A 14486-nucleotide genomic window follows, 5' to 3' on the forward strand; every position below is an offset into this window, starting at 1 on the left:
TAGAAATGTGTTGTTCTTCATAATAGACTCGGGTGCTCTTTTGCTGAAACAATTCAGCCTTTGAAACAAATCCCATCAAAGACAGCCAGTCTCTGAGATAACGTGCGATCTACTCCTCTGTTTAGAAACATGGTAAAAGGATCATATCTTAAATTAAGACGACTTTACCCCCTAATCCTTCTGTATTCAACCGATCGTGACGCATGTTTGTATTGTATTGTCTGACTTCTTGGACGTCCTGTATGCCAGTTATTTTTGTCTAAAGCAAGAACTTGTGTTTTCATTGTTGTATGATGACATAGATTTGTTGCTTGCAGTGATTGTTCTTAATCAAAGTGGGGTTAAAATTGGTGAAACTTGAGTATGTGTTCTGAAAGTAAGTTAATGGTGACTGTGCTCCTTGTTTACCTTGGACCCAGGTAATATATATGCCCTTTTTGAGGGGGATGCTTGTAATCGTGCAATTCATCTTGTCGCGGAGATACAAGATAGCTGTGGCTGGAAAAGGGCAATACACTTAAGTGTAGGGAGCCAAAATTGTGCATAAATTAAGTACAAAAAGTGCAATTTGACAAGAACTCGTTTGTCCACGTGAGTCCGTTTAAAAGGGGGACAGGTAAGCAATAAAGTGAAGGCTTTTCCCCAATTATGAGGAAACAGGAAGGTTTAACTCAAAAGGACCACGGTTTATAAACTCATCAAGAGTGCCCTCTGTCAAAATGAAGCTCCTGTCCAAAATGTAAAAGTTGACTATTTGATGTTACTATGTGTAGAATTTTGATTCTATATATATATACATATATAAAAGTATACACTATCAAAAGTGTCACTGGTTTGGGTTTTATCTATAATGATGGCAGTGATATATGGGATGTAGTCGAAACAAAGCGAACTCCAGCCTGAAGACTTCCCTTAATGATGACAGTCTGATAAAGGGATGGAGGACTTTTCATGGCATGATTTTGTGGTCTTCTCAACTCTAAAGAGCACACGGATCAGTCCTGAATGAATCCTGACAAAATGACCAACCCATGCCAGAAAACAACTCCTTCGTCTGCGAAGAACTGCAAGAATCCTTCACTGTAGTTTGGACTGAAGGAGTTTCTGTTTTTGTTTTCTTTAGTTTGACTCTGACCTGTTTATTAAATGATAAAAGTTCTACTCTAAATGTGAGTTCAATTCAAAAATCAATGTATACTGTGTGTAGAAACTGTAGATGTTTGTATGTGCAAGTATGGAATTTATGGAACAAAAGATCAAGGAAAACAATTCCGAAAAAAAAAAGTTCAATATGACACAAAAATCTATTGTGTGTTGTCTTTGTGTTTTGTAAATGAAGACTGAAAATCTTGGTAAATTCAGTATTTATTACTTCTGGATATTGAGAATATTTTAGTGATGCTGAAAAGGTGCTGTATTTATTTTATGTGAGAGTTGTTCATTATGCTGGGATTTGCACTTTTGTGCTATTTATCCAATTCTATGAAGAAAATGATAATGGAAATAAAACTTGAAAGGAAAAAAAACAACAATGTCATTGTTTGAATGAATGGTAGAGATCAATTGAATTTGAATATATAGTTTATCTTCACACTTCAAATGTTAATGTCAGTAGAAGGCTGTACTTGGCCGCAGGTACATGTACATTCACATACTGACTGAAAAGACCTACATGCAGCTACACAATTACACACAATCAAATTAGTGGAAATGTCCAGTCCACGGGCTCAGAATAATACCTGTTTTTTTTTTTTTTCCCCCATTTTCCCACATTTTTATAAGATCTTGTCATGGGGCCGGCGTGTGAGAAGCACAGAGAGCCTGTTGTTCTCTAGTTAGTTTTACTGCCATGTCAACAGTGCTCCTCTGTTATTCTGTTTCTGGAGCAGACCAATTCAGTTGTTCTCAACCCTTTTTTCCCCTGATGTACCCTCACAGCCATAATCAAATGAGCTCAAGAACGTTATCATTTACATCAGAACAATTAACCTGGAATTGTTTAGGCTTGGTCATTTTCGCTTCCACAGTGCTCCTGCAATGTGGAATGGCAGGACTTGTTTACTTACTTCAGCTATTTAGACTTCTCTGCACACTTGCTAATTAGTTTTCATACACACTCAATTGCAGTACAGGGTGTTCAGGTGTGTATATGATAAACATACAAAAGATCAGATCTGAAATACATACAAATGTGGAAATATATTTAACCAAATCAAAATTAAATTTAATCAGCTCCAAATACTTTCCACATCCCCTGGTGTTAAAAAAAAAAAAAAAAAAAATATATATATATATATATATATATATATATATATATATATATATATATATATATATATATATATATATATATAAATTAAATAAATAAATAAAATTACTGAGCCAGTGCACTGTGTCTCAACTCTGTATCAGTATTGCTGGGTGACTGTGCAGGCTAAATGCAGTACACAGCAGCCAGATCACAGCTTTATGAGCTGAATCGTCTCTCTCACTGTGCATCACAAGCATAAATTAAATGATTGAATGTCACTTTGTACATATACAAGTGAACTCACAAAAGCTCAGTAGTTTTCCTTACAAGGAGGTGGTCCTGGAGGCATGTCTGCTCAGAATCGAGACTTTAAGTATTAAACCACTGAGACGACTAGAGGTTACAGTCTTGTTTGGGTATAAGAACACGCTGCAGATGTTGGCACTCTTTTATACACAAATTCTGTTTATTTAGTACATTTGTGATATGTAGGATTCAATATGAAATCTCCAACTATTAAGTTACACCCAGAAATCCACAATTTATAAGGATCAAATAATTTAAGAGATTTACAGTACAACATAAAACAAACTTTAGGCCAGCTGCTGATCACATGATGGGGTAACAGGCGTAGAGCGCGATGCCACACTGGTTGTGTCTGTTTCGAGCCATTTTGATGTAGCCTTCTTCTCCGTAGTTTACACCCCAACTACAATTGAAGCATATTTGATTATAAAAACCCCAATAACCAGATCAATTAAAGCAAATCTAAAAATTCACACTGAACACTTTTTCAGACTAACCTGTTTTTGATCAGCCAGTAGTCATGTCCTCTCTCATTGCCGTAACCAACAGCCAGAACGCCGTGGTTCACATTATGACTGCATCTGTGGTCAATGTACACACCTGTTGGGGACACAAAGACAAGCATAGAAAGCAAAACTCAACACAAGTTAAAACCAGACTTCGATCATGGGACAAAAATCTCACTTCCTCACACCCACCCAAATGTATAATTTTAAGAAAGAACTACTCACCATGACGGTAGAAGACAAACTTTGGCCTAGAAGCATCAATTGCTACAGAGATGGGGCCAACGGCAGCCACGGCTACTTTTAACGCAAATTCATCTCCTTCAGGTAACAAGCCATAACTGGAGCAGTTAGCAGCCCGATACTGTGGTTTATACTTGCAATGACCAAGCTGAAAAGAAAGTCATTTGCACAGGAATAATTGCATGTTTTGATAGAAGCTTACTGAAAAAAAGAGTCTGCTACAGTATTTGAAATTATAAATATGCACCTTTGTCCATTTCACTCACTTTGCCAGTATAGGGGTAGGCTGCATTAGAATCAATGCCTTGGTTTTTAATGACATACTGGAAGGCATTTGTCATGAAGCCACCGTTGCAACCATGGTTGCCATATTTTGTGGAGCAGTCCACCAGATTTTGAGGACTGAGGGACATCAGGATACCTGTAGACTTCTTGAGTTGCCCCTCAAGAGCTCCAGCTGCACTGAAGGCCCAGCAAGAGCCACAAGAACCCTAGAAATAAGCAAAGTTTCTCATGAATGAAATGCTGACCAAATCTTTGAAACTGTTGCGACAAAAGACAACAAGTCCAGATGTTCTTTAGGTCATGACCTACTGGGACCTCACCTGCATTTTGACCTCAGTTACCAGGCCTTTATCCCTCCAGTCCAGTGACGCTGGCAGAGAAATATTGACCCTGATGAAGTTGGAAGGACCCCTCACCAGGTCAGAGGGCACAATGGTGCCCATTAGCGTGCCTGTGATCTCCTCAGTGGTCTACAAAAAACCCCATTAACATACATTTGTTGGCAGTTTTATGAGACGCACACAGTGGTTTCATGTAACAAAAATAGGTAACTGTAGTGTAGTCACCAAGTCTCCTAGGTGGTTCATTGCTAGTTCATAGGTATGTAAACCCAGGGAGGCTTCCAGGTTATGGACATTAATCATTTCCAAGTTTTCTTCCCATATCTGCCTTCGACCCAACTCCTCAATCTGTAACGCATAGCATTAAAAATGTGTTATACACAACAGCTAATATATCCACTAGTATTCCCAGTACGTATGTGACAGAACATGTATAATGTTAAGATTTGTAGACATGGAAGTAAAAGAGGAATAGTTTCTCTCAAGATAAAGGGTATTGTGGGCAGCTGTGGCTCCGGAGGCAGAGCAGGTTCGCTAATTAGAGGGGCGGTGGTTCGATCCCCAGCTCCTCCAGGCCGTGTGTTGAAGTGTCCTTGGGCGAGATACTGAACCCCATGTTGCTCCTGATGGCTGACCCATCAGTGTAGTGGAGTGTGATGTATGAATGTGGCAAGTACTGTAAAATGCTTTGAGGGGTCAGAGAATTAGAAAAGCACTAGATAAGTGCAGGGCCATTTACCACTGTGCTTACACAGAATAATGAAAAAGAATTAAGTCACAAGTCTAGACATAATTTAAGTATTGAACAGGGTATGCATGGAAAAAAAACAGTCGGAATTTTTTGACTAATAATTCAATTCACAATTGTTCAAGCGACTTGGTTGACAGAGATAAAAGACATTTACCTGATGTGAATACACTTTTTTATGCATCTTCTTCCATAGCTCCCAGTGTCGATCGAGTTCTGAACTGGTAACGGCCGCTGCAAAGCCACACAAGATGGTAAAAAGCAGGCTCCGAAACATGTCTGGGTCCAGACAAAGGAAGAACTAGGCATTCAACCAGAGTCAGTAAAAACAAATGTTTTATAACAGACGGCAGGCCTCATGGTTCTGGCTTTGATTGCACAGCTGCACCAGGCTCAAACACCTTCAGGTGATTACAATTAACATTTAAAAGCAGTGGAAATAAAACTTGTCCAAAATCAATAGATAAGTAAAGTTTATTTCTGAAGATATTTATACATGTACAACATTCAGAGAGGGGGTGCATTTCAAGTGATCTTCGTGACAGGTTGATGATACCTGGTGTCTGGCTCCATAAATCTGATACTGACGTGGACAATATGCCATTAATGGGGAAAATGCTAAAACATGACCTAATGTAAGTTGACCTAAATCTAAGTTCTGTTGGACAAATTTGTAGCCTGTTAATTTTTAAGCTGTTTCTCTAATTTTTGATTTTTGTGAATTATGGGAAAATTTAAATAAAGTTTAAGGGAAAATACTCTTTGGTGGTTCTGCTAGTAATTAATAGACATCTGAAATGTGACACAGGGAGCCCAATGATACTGTTTTGTTTATTAGGGTTTTGTGTGCATTTCTTAAAACCTTATCATATATTTTTTAGTGTAAAAAAGTAACTCGTAACTACAGCTGTTAGATAAATGCAGTAAAATGAGTAAAAAGTACAGTATTTTTTTCTGAAATTTAGTATAAAATGGAAATACCTCAGTAAAGTACAAATACCTCAAACTTGTACTTATGTACAGTACTGGGTAAATGTATTTCCACCACTGTAAAAATATAGATTATTGCCACTTTATGGACTTGAGCCATTTTAATCACAGCCAGTCTACTGGCCTGATAATGCAACTATGTTCCAATAATGACTGTGTCTGTTACTAGGCTGCTTTTACTGCAGCCTGTATAGCTTTATACTAATACTACTAACACAATTAGACAACTACTGCCACCTCTAATACTACCACTGTCACCACCCCTATTACTGATGTCAGTACAGCTCCTCCTTTGCATCTTCCTGTATTATCATGTGTTTCAGTAGGTTAATTAAACCAATTTGGAACAAATAGTGGGATTTTCTCTTAAGTGTGCTCAGTTAATTCAATGTTATTCCCAGTTTTACAGCAGTAAACACACTTATAAAACCTGTCATTGTACCACTCTTTTCAAAATGACCATACATGGAAAAAACTGTGAGATTTAAAGATGAATAACAAGGAAAATCATATAAATAAGATAATGATGTTGACAAGTGTTTGCTTTTTTCTTTTTTTTGTACTCAACAGATGTAACTACTATCAAATACAGCAGATAGATAGGAGATATTTTATATGTCTTTATTTTTTAACATTACCATCAAGATGTTTTCTTTAAATCCATTGAGTACATTTTGGCACATTCTAAAAATATTAATATCTACATAAAAACATCAAATATATAAAATACAGTGTAAACTCTTTAAGAACTATAAAATTACAAAATATTTTAAAGGTACATAGAAAGCAATCTTTTTCCTTTGTTATAAGTATTTATTTCAGCATTCAAAACATCACTGAGAAATGAGACCAAAGCAGATACAATAATTCTGTGAAAGTAACTTTTTAAATACTCTATAAATACTACTTTTCTTTCAGTATTTTTTACATTCAGGGCAACATCTGCAGTTTCACTGTTAAAAATTAAAACCATGAACATCGTCACTGATACTAAATTAAATAAGATAAATTCTACAGAGAGATGATTCAAGGTGACAAGTCACCTTTTCACAGTGTTGGGTATACGGCAAAGCTGGCAATGCCACAGAGATTATTCTTGTTCCTTGCAAGTCGAATGAAGCCTTCCTCTCCCCACTCAGTTCCCCAACTGAAACCACAGAAACAGTCATTTTATTGTTGTTTACATGTGAAGTAATGGGGTAGCAAATTCCTTTTCATCATCTAGTCTTAATCATCTCAAGATATCTCACCTGTTTTTCACGAGCCAGTAGTCTTGTCCTCTGTCTGTGCCATAACCCACAACCAAGACAGCATGATTTGTAAATCTTGGGTTGCAGGCGGGGACATTATATAAACCTAAAAGATCCATAACATTAGTTACATATTCTAGTGACTGAGAAATTAAAATATAAAGTGATAAAATGTCATGAACCCTCTTTTACCCTGACATTGGCATTACTGCTGCCTGCTGGTGTCTGACACTCGGTTATTTATTCTTGTAAAGTCATTTCTTCAATAATTGATTTTGCTAACATTCAAAAAAAGAAAGGAGAGTCATAGTCTCCTCCTAACTCAAAATACAAGTATGCTTTGTAAGCTCTGTATATACAAGTTTAATGGATGCAAAGCTTTAGTACTCACAAAAGCTAAACTTTAAACTTTTTGTCCATTTTATGAAGTTTTGGATTTTGACAATGAAATTCAGTCAAATGTCCATTTTGGGAACAGTATGAAATGTCAAAATGTTTAAATAAGAAATATAACAAACTTTAAATCATGTGCAGTAACTGATTTAATTCACTACAAATAAAACTTTTAGTATTAACCTGATTTCAGAGCTTCTAAACCAGTGTCTGTGCCCATGCACATCTCCACATTCACATGCCTTCATCCTCACCTCCTCTGTAGTGTTGGAAAGATGGCAGCATGGCGTTCACAGCCACAGCGACAGGCCCCACTGATGCCACCGCAGCCTGCAGAGCCCGCTCATCTCCACTTGGAAGGATGTGTAAATCAGAGCAGTAACCAGCCTTTCCTTTGACAGAGTAGCGACATTTCCCATTCTACAAACAGAAATTTGATTCACAAAATACACAACTTGTCATTATTTAATATCATATTTTATCTTTTTTTTTTTTTTTTTTACCTAAAACACAGTTTATAAATGATATGTATCTTCATCATATCTTTATCATATTATTATACAGTATTTTTTATATTTGCTCTAAACAGTTAAATGTCCCACCCCAACATCCAATATAAACCTTCTGCAAAAACCACAGCCTACATGATTTGTTCTAAATGGATATGGAAAAGTCAAATGCACCATTTCAGCGCTGCACGAAATGAACAGTGACAACCGACACATATACACACACAGAGGGATTGGACATGACAGTTTAAGGATACGCAACATGAAATGTAAAGATAACGCTACGCCATGGACACGAGAAAGAAAGCAAAGAAAGAAAGAAAGAAAAAGGAAATGCTGCATGCTTTCTGAGGACAACCTGGTGTTCATAGGGGTAAAATTTCTCTGAGTCGACGCCTCCATTGCGGATGACGTATTTGAAGGCTTTTGAGATGTACCCCCCTCTGCAGCCGTGGTTTCCATCACTGGTGCTGCAGTCCACCAGGTTCTGTGGACTCAGGGGAACAAGGACACCTGTTCGTTTTTTCAGCTGCCCCTCAAGAGCTCCCAAAGAGCTGAAGGCCCAGCAGGACCCACATAACCCCTTAACAAAACAAAGAGAAACATCACTATGTTTACTGACACTGGTTTTTCATTAGATTGTGCATGTTTACCTTCCTTAAATAGCTGATCTTACTTGGTTTTGGACAGGACCGACCAGGCCGTTCTTCCTCCAGTCCACACTTTGAGGTATCGATAAGCCGCTTACTTCCTTAAAAGTGCCATTTGTGAAATTAACAGGCTCCTCCATCTTCAAGCCATTCACGTTCTCATTGATCTCCTCAGTTGTCTTAATAGAAAAGAGGGCTGGTAAATATATGAAAGATATATGCACATAATAGAAACATAACTATGTCCAAGAGTTGTGATGTTGCATGTCTCATTGCAATATTGTTTATGAACAGCAGTTTAAGGACACAGTGAAATACATTTCAGTGTGCTGAAAGTCCATCTTGAATTTAACAGCCTCTCCTAAAACATTCTCTATGGATTATTGTGCTGAAACAGCTCTATTCAGGGTCATAAATTAACTTTTCATCATGCACAGTGATGGTTCCGCCACCCTCCCAGTGCTCTGAGAGAGTTATGACTCTATGTAGAAACTATTATAGTCAACTTTTTATCTTGGACATGTTTTCCTTCACCATTAGTGACACCAACAAGCAATCATGAAATCAACCATAACTTCCTCTGATTCTTATCAAAAATGTCAACTTCTGCCTTCAGCAGAAAGAGCACAAAGCAGACTACAAATCCAGTATCTGCTTTATTTCATTTATGATGCCACAACACAAGGTCCAGCACCTCACTTCTTTGCCTTTTACAAATTATATACATTTCAGCTGTCCTCCCATTTATTGCTTAGGCAACAGTATCACACTGTCCTTCTCTGGGGATCTCTGACTGCAGGCCAAAAGCCCGAGTGTGTCCCAAACGTTGCTGCCAGTTTCCTGCAGAGTTAACACGTCACGCCCATATAAGACTCCACTCCCCAGGCTTCCTGCCGTCTTCAGGCTCAAAATAAAATAAAATAGAAATCCTCCTGTCTCCGTTACTTTACAGTGCAGCTTTGTGAACGTTGTCCCTGGCTTGTCTACGTTTTTACTCTACAAACCTCCATTCCCACACGTAGGTCAAGCAATGGTCTGTATAAAGAGACCACACTGAAACATGATAAAAATACTTACTGACTGCCCAAAGATATTTTTTCTGTCATGCATATGTATATCTGCTTCTTTGTGTTGCATTTTTTGTGCAGTCTACCTATTTTTAATCCTTTACAAAGCAACTATTTATGTTTGTTTTAATTACAGTATGTGTTTTACAGAACATACAATACATAATGATTATAATTTTTGTATTCATACATCAGCAGATGCTGGTATTAAAATGTATTGTTTTAAGATTTATCACTTTGAAGCTCTTTTTTTTTTAATGCTAGAACTGAAATTGCCATGACAGAACAAAATGCAGTTCCACTGTATTTCCAAATATTTCATAATGGTTTTTATATCAATTTATGTAACTTTTTCTTTGTATTGTAGGTCATATAACAGCCCTGATTGTCTAGATTGGCCCAGCCTATACTGGATTAAATTAATCAGATTGTATAAAGGAAGATTAGAGCAGCTCTATAGGTTAGGGTTTAAATTAAGCCTATGGGGTGCAGATTTAAATGCAGATTAATAGTGTTGGTCAGTCGACCATTTTGCACCAGCAAAGGTCAATGAGTGTGAATGCACTTCAGGTTATGATGTCAACTGTTTGTCAGCAGAAGTCCTGGGGGGCAAGGGGAGGCAGTGCGGTGATATGTAAGGACCAGTGTTTGTGATAAAATCTGTGTCATGTACTTTGTAACCACCAGAGGTCTCTCAGATACATACAGATACACACTGGTTCTGTAATTTGTCAGATGAAGCTGGTTTGGCAGCATAATTTGCAGTCATACTACAGATTTTTTTTTATGTCAACCAACAAACTCTGGACAAGCAATAAACCAGTTTACTATTGTCATGTAATCAAGATTCATAGAGCAAAAATAAAGACAGTTATGTGTGTTGTTGCCAAGAAGTGAGAGAAAAAATACAAGTGTAAGAAATAAAAAATAAAATAAAATAAGAAAAAATAAAAGTTCCAGTTTGTTAGATTTTACTCTGCATAGAGTTTCCACTTGCAGCTCAGGAAGTTACAAATAAAAGGTTGTCCGACTTTTTCTACTGTATTTCAACATTTCTTGTGCTCTGGCTTAACTGTGGTGTGAGCTGTTAAAAATTCAGTGGTAAACTGAGAAAAACTGATCTCAACGCAGGTCAAAGTCTGTCTCAAAGAAAACAAGGGATAAACTGTAACGTGATGTACAATATGCCTGATGACTACAAGGAGCCACCTTTACTACCACCAACTTAATCTTTGAATAATATTTGTATTTAAAACTTGCTTGATTATCATTCATCATCTGTAATATAACACATGCATATATGCCTTCTACATATTTTTTGGAAGTACTAGAACTATCTATGTGACTCCAGATGACACTAAGGTACGTATCTGCAAATCTAGTCCTACATTTATTTTTTGAGAAAATCCAGATTTGTCTGTCGTGATCTAAAATCAAAAGTTAGGAGGGCTTGTTTTCTCTGCAACAGAAACTAAAAACCCCCGGCTGTCGAGTCGGAGCAGAACCCTACCATGTCAGCTAGGTGGTTCAGTCCCAAAGTGAAGTTGTGTTTTCCTGCTGAGGCCTCCTGGTTGTGTCTCACTATTAAGTGCAAGTTCTTCTGCCACACTTCTCTCCTGTAGGTGCTCTCCGTCTAAAACAAAAACACGGGTTGTGTGATCTGTCCAGCAGTACGAGCGAGTGTGCGTGTGTGTGACAATATAGAGAGAATCAGTGATACCTGATTATCATAAACCTTGTGATGTTTGATTTTCCACTCTTCCCACATCTTATTTAAAGCAGATGAAGAGTGGCCGAGCACCGGAAAGGCCAAAAGCAACACCACACACAAAATGTGCATCCTGCAAAGGAAAAAAAACAAAACACTTCATGTGAGCAGCTACGTCCCCTTTGTCTTTCTATAGAGCTGAAACTGTGTGACTGATCAGTAAGTCAGCTGACAGAAAATTCACTGTCAGTAACTGATGAATAGTTTTTTTCCCCAGCAAAAACATTATTTGGCTGCAGCTTTTTCATTGTGAGGCATTGCTGCTTTACTTTGTCTTCATGTGACTGTGGGTTTTTTCGACTGTGGTTGGACAACAGTACCTGAAAATGTGACTTGGCCTCTTCTGGGAAATTGGGATGTGCATTTTTTAAAAATGATGTTCATTGCATGATCAAGGTTATAACCAGGATTTTAGAAGAGTGTTATGATTTGAACCAGATGAACATTTTGTAATTTTGTATTTTTAATTCAGATCACAGTTCAGGTGTGTGTTCTGTGACTGTTGTTTTTAAAACCTTATTGGTATAAAAATCCTGGCAGGAAAATTTTTGTTGGCCTTAAAGTTGCCAGTTGTTTAAATATACTACAGATTCTAAAGTATTCTGCTTGAGTTTAAAAATACCCAGCAGTGCTTCTTAAAATATACAATGTAAACTCCCCACAGGTGACAAAACTCCCCAGTTATGACATTGTAATGGCCCAGCACATAGTTAATCATATGATCATGAAGATAAGTTTCTTCCCTAATTTAGCATAGATATTGCAAAATCACTGTGGTAAAGCAAATGCATCGAAATCTTCCTTAACCAGTGAGAGATTTCAAAACTCTGTTGAAATACTCAAAGTTTTTACAGATTCATCTACAGTAGGCCTACTAATGCCCCAGGACATTAGTGTCAGAGGCTGCATCAACAGCTGATTAGCTGCTTTCAACACTAGAAAATATTCACATGTACACATAAACCTTCATTATTGACTGCACTATTAATTATAGTTCAACTATAAACGAATCTAAAACCGCGACACAGAGCAATGCATGCAACAATAAAATATAGTCATAGGTGGCAGTTCATAACTTAAGGGAGCAAGGGGGAGCCTTGATGTCAAAGTTAAATAAAAGTCAGAAATTTACGTCTAGTTTACTCTGCAGACTTTTCAAATTTTCTTTACTTTAAAAAGGAGAACTTCAAACCTGTTTAACTGTAATCTCTGAACTTCTTTCTCTGCAAACCTCCTCCACGTACAGCCGGACAGTTTGACAAGCGTTTGATCCCCACACACTCTGCACAAATCAGCCAAGCAATCCTCTGCGAATGTATCACAGAAAACAAGACGTTTACCTTGTTGAAGAACAATCAGCAAGGTTATTCTGTCCCAGGAAGAAAGTGCAACCGTTTTCAACCCGAGAGGACCTTCACACATAGAAGAGGAAGTATAGTTTCCTTTAATACACTGTGTTTTTTTCTCTCTGACTCATCATGTGAGTCTAATTTACAAACAGCTGCAGTGGCACAAAACACTTCCAGTATGAGGGGTGGAAGTCACAAAATGTACACGATAGATATGTACGTGAGTGAAACTGCTTGTGGAACAGTGAATGACAACATTTCGATTCTATAAAGCAGAAAAACATATGAGCTCTGAAAAATGGCATATCAACCCCCCCTGCCAGATTTGAATGAATAAAAATATTGCCAAATATATAAAATTAGGTTTCAAACTTAGAAAATTATTATCAAAAGTATTATCGACTCAGGAACGCTGGGGGCGTGTCCGCTGAGGCCCTGAAGCCACGCCCACCGCCGGGAACTACTTCCGCATCGCTGAAAGGTCTAAGTTTATACTGGAAACATGACTGCGTCCAGCAGCTACACTGACTGTAAACACACACACACACACACACACGCGTGTTATACATATGTTCACATTACAAACTGCTCTAAATTGGACCTGGACCTTTTCTATTTCGATGCATCGGTAAGAGAAATAGCTTCTAAGCTACACACGGAGCTAACGGGTCAAAAAACCTGCCAAGAGCCGCTCACATCGGGCTTTTGTCGGCAGCGATGAAGGGTTTAATCGGCATTCACAGCCGGGTTAAATGAATTTGCAGTAGACACGGGTATTTATTGGCTCCCGCTCCGATCGGCATTGATGTAAACACAAAACCCGACACTTTGACAGACTTTCACCAGCTTGCAGGGCGGCGAGCAGCTCACTCCCCCTCCACCGCTTCTGTGTGTGTGTGTGTGTGTGTGAGCTCCTTCTGGTCATGAAAAGAAGGGAAACTTCATAAGTGCATAACTGATTATCTATTCAGACATTATTCTCTAATTACTAATAACAACACACCATTGGTATTGCAGCATCTAGTAAAGACACATTTTGGGAGGCAGGGCTTAGCTAACCAGCAACAACACTGAGCAGGAGAAACACTGATGCTGGTACAGTCCACACTTTTATACCGTCACAGCTTTAGGGGCGGGGCCAAGTGCGTCACCAGTACCCCGTTTAGGCCCCGCCCAAAAAAAAAATGCTAAACACAAAAAGTATGAAACACAGTTTAACATGTAACTGCACAATTCAGGAATAGTTCTCCAAAATATATATTGATTTCATAAACAAATCTGTGAATTTGCTTTACAGGATCTAAAAAATCTAAGGTTGATTTGTGATAATGAAACTGTAGGTAAATTGTACACTTTTAAATACTTCAATTAATCTATCACTATTTTCTAATTGAGTATTGATCACTTCAGTGATATATTGAATTGTGCTGGACATAGCATTCGGTTAAACTGAAAAGATGACACACGCTGCTAATGATACTGCTAATTTCTGTCAGTGTTACACCTCGTTTGTGATGAGAGACGCTGTTAGTATGAACCTTCAGAGGAAAAGACTGTAAATAAGGACTAAACTGTTACTGTTACTACCAGCACTAACAAGCAGCCAGGTTGTTTGTTAGTGCTGGGTAGTAAGATCTGGTTTTCACTTGGCTAATGTGCTGCTATATTGTGTATTTCCTGTTTGTGCGAGAGACTGTGGAGTAAAGTTTTCAGTATCAAAAGCGTATTTGGACTGGACTATTTCTTGGCCTGGAACAGTGTTTTGTTGTCAGGGAACATAACCACAGCATATTGTTTTTACACTTTGGTTTCTGTACGGATTAAAGAAAA

The 14486-nt window shown here is 37.9% G+C and overlaps 2 protein-coding genes across 4 annotated transcripts; both read right to left on the minus strand.

Annotated features, from left to right (window-relative positions):
* Positions 1–2696: 2696 nt before the first annotated feature.
* Positions 2697–5039, minus strand: LOC139634134 (cathepsin S-like). The gene is made up of 7 exons (XM_071500412.1): positions 4838–5039; positions 4158–4280; positions 3912–4061; positions 3573–3797; positions 3289–3454; positions 3055–3157; positions 2697–2960 (listed from the first exon to the last, which is right to left on the minus strand). The coding sequence occupies exons 1-7, from the start codon at positions 4955–4957 to the stop codon at positions 2861–2863; spliced, it is 987 nt and encodes a 328-aa protein (XP_071356513.1). The 5' UTR covers positions 4958–5039; the 3' UTR covers positions 2697–2860.
* A 1259-nt stretch (positions 5040–6298) lies between these two features.
* LOC139634133 (cathepsin K-like) lies at positions 6299–12820 on the minus strand. Of its 3 annotated transcripts, none has more exons than XM_071500408.1 (8): positions 12500–12820; positions 11260–11380; positions 11050–11172; positions 8499–8651; positions 8181–8405; positions 7568–7733; positions 6921–7026; positions 6299–6817 (listed from the first exon to the last, which is right to left on the minus strand). In XM_071500408.1, the coding sequence occupies exons 1-8, from the start codon at positions 12727–12729 to the stop codon at positions 6718–6720; spliced, it is 1224 nt and encodes a 407-aa protein (XP_071356509.1). In that variant the 5' UTR covers positions 12730–12820; the 3' UTR covers positions 6299–6717. The 3 variants fall into 3 exon arrangements, with proteins under 3 accessions (XP_071356509.1, XP_071356512.1, XP_071356510.1); XM_071500411.1 differs by having other exon boundaries at positions 6300–6817; positions 12648–12785; XM_071500409.1 differs by lacking the exon at positions 12500–12820 and adding an exon at positions 11628–12350 and having other exon boundaries at positions 6300–6817.
* Positions 12821–14486: the final 1666 nt, after the last annotated feature.

Source organism: Trachinotus anak, unplaced genomic scaffold (genome assembly GCF_046630095.1).
Source record: "Trachinotus anak isolate AG129_WGS33_773 ecotype Australia unplaced genomic scaffold, CSIRO_AGI_Tana_v1 ptg000016l, whole genome shotgun sequence".
Taxonomy (NCBI): domain Eukaryota; kingdom Metazoa; phylum Chordata; class Actinopteri; order Carangiformes; family Carangidae; genus Trachinotus; species Trachinotus anak.